The sequence below is a fragment of the Terrapene carolina genome, unplaced genomic scaffold (assembly GCF_002925995.2).
Source record: "Terrapene carolina triunguis isolate 2854851 unplaced genomic scaffold, T_m_triunguis-2.0 Scaffold29443, whole genome shotgun sequence".
Classification (NCBI taxonomy): Eukaryota; Metazoa; Chordata; order Testudines; family Emydidae; genus Terrapene; species Terrapene triunguis.
In genome coordinates this window covers 1,462-2,187 of record NW_020693794.1, presented here as the reverse complement: position 1 = coordinate 2,187, position 726 = coordinate 1,462, and the positions used below count along the sequence as shown (strand labels likewise).

General features: G+C 64.7%; 1 protein-coding gene across 1 annotated transcript in view; it reads right to left on the bottom strand.

Moving 5' to 3' along the window:
* Positions 1-472, bottom strand: part of LOC112124133 (solute carrier family 12 member 9-like) — a gene marked incomplete at its 3' end in the record, with an annotated part of 2,620 nt that extends 2,148 nt beyond the window's left edge. Inside the window, exon 1 of the mRNA XM_026662676.2 lies at positions 232-472. Coding sequence (XP_026518461.1) covers positions 232-456 — 225 coding nt within the window. The remainder of the gene's footprint in view (positions 1-231) is intronic.
* Positions 473-726: the final 254 nt, after the last annotated feature.

Here is a 726-nt window from a genome sequence, read left to right as displayed (position 1 = left end):
CCCCCCCCCCATTAGCCGGTGGAACTCCCTGCTCAATGATTTTGGATGGAAATGGCCAGTGGAACTCCCTGCTCCATGGTTTTGGCTGGAAATAGCCAGTGGAACTCCCTGCTCCATGGTTTTGGCTGGAAATCAATCACGCAACCGTGGGGGGATGGAGGTTTGTTGGTATTCCTAGGGGTGGCGATTTCCCTAAGGGGAGAATCCCGAACGCGGGGGTCACTCACCCACACGCATGAAGACGACGATGCTAAACATCGACAGGACGGTGGGCACCACAACGCCGAAGAAGGTGGAGAGCCGGCGGGCCGGGTCGGGATGCGGGGGACCCGCGGCGCCCCCCACATCCCCCCCCACCAGGGGGGCCTCCTCCTGGACCCGGCTCCCTGGCATCTCCCCGTCGTCCACCACGCTGAAGAGCCGGTAGCTCAGGAGGGGGGAGCTCTCAGTGGACATGGCAGGGGGGCCCAGTCACCCTGGGGGGGGGGAAGGAGGGGGTCAGCCAGGAACCCCTGTTATCCCCTGCCCCTCCTCCCACAGAGCCCCGCCTCCAGCCCCCCACCCCAAATTCCCTCCCCTCCTCCCCCAGCCCCTGCACCCCAAATTCCCTCCCCCAGCCCCTGCATCCCAAATTCCCTCCCCCAGCCCAAATTCCCCCTCTTCCCCATGCCCACTCACCTGCTCTCCACTCCAAGTTCCCAGCTCTTCCCCCACCTTTGCCCCAGC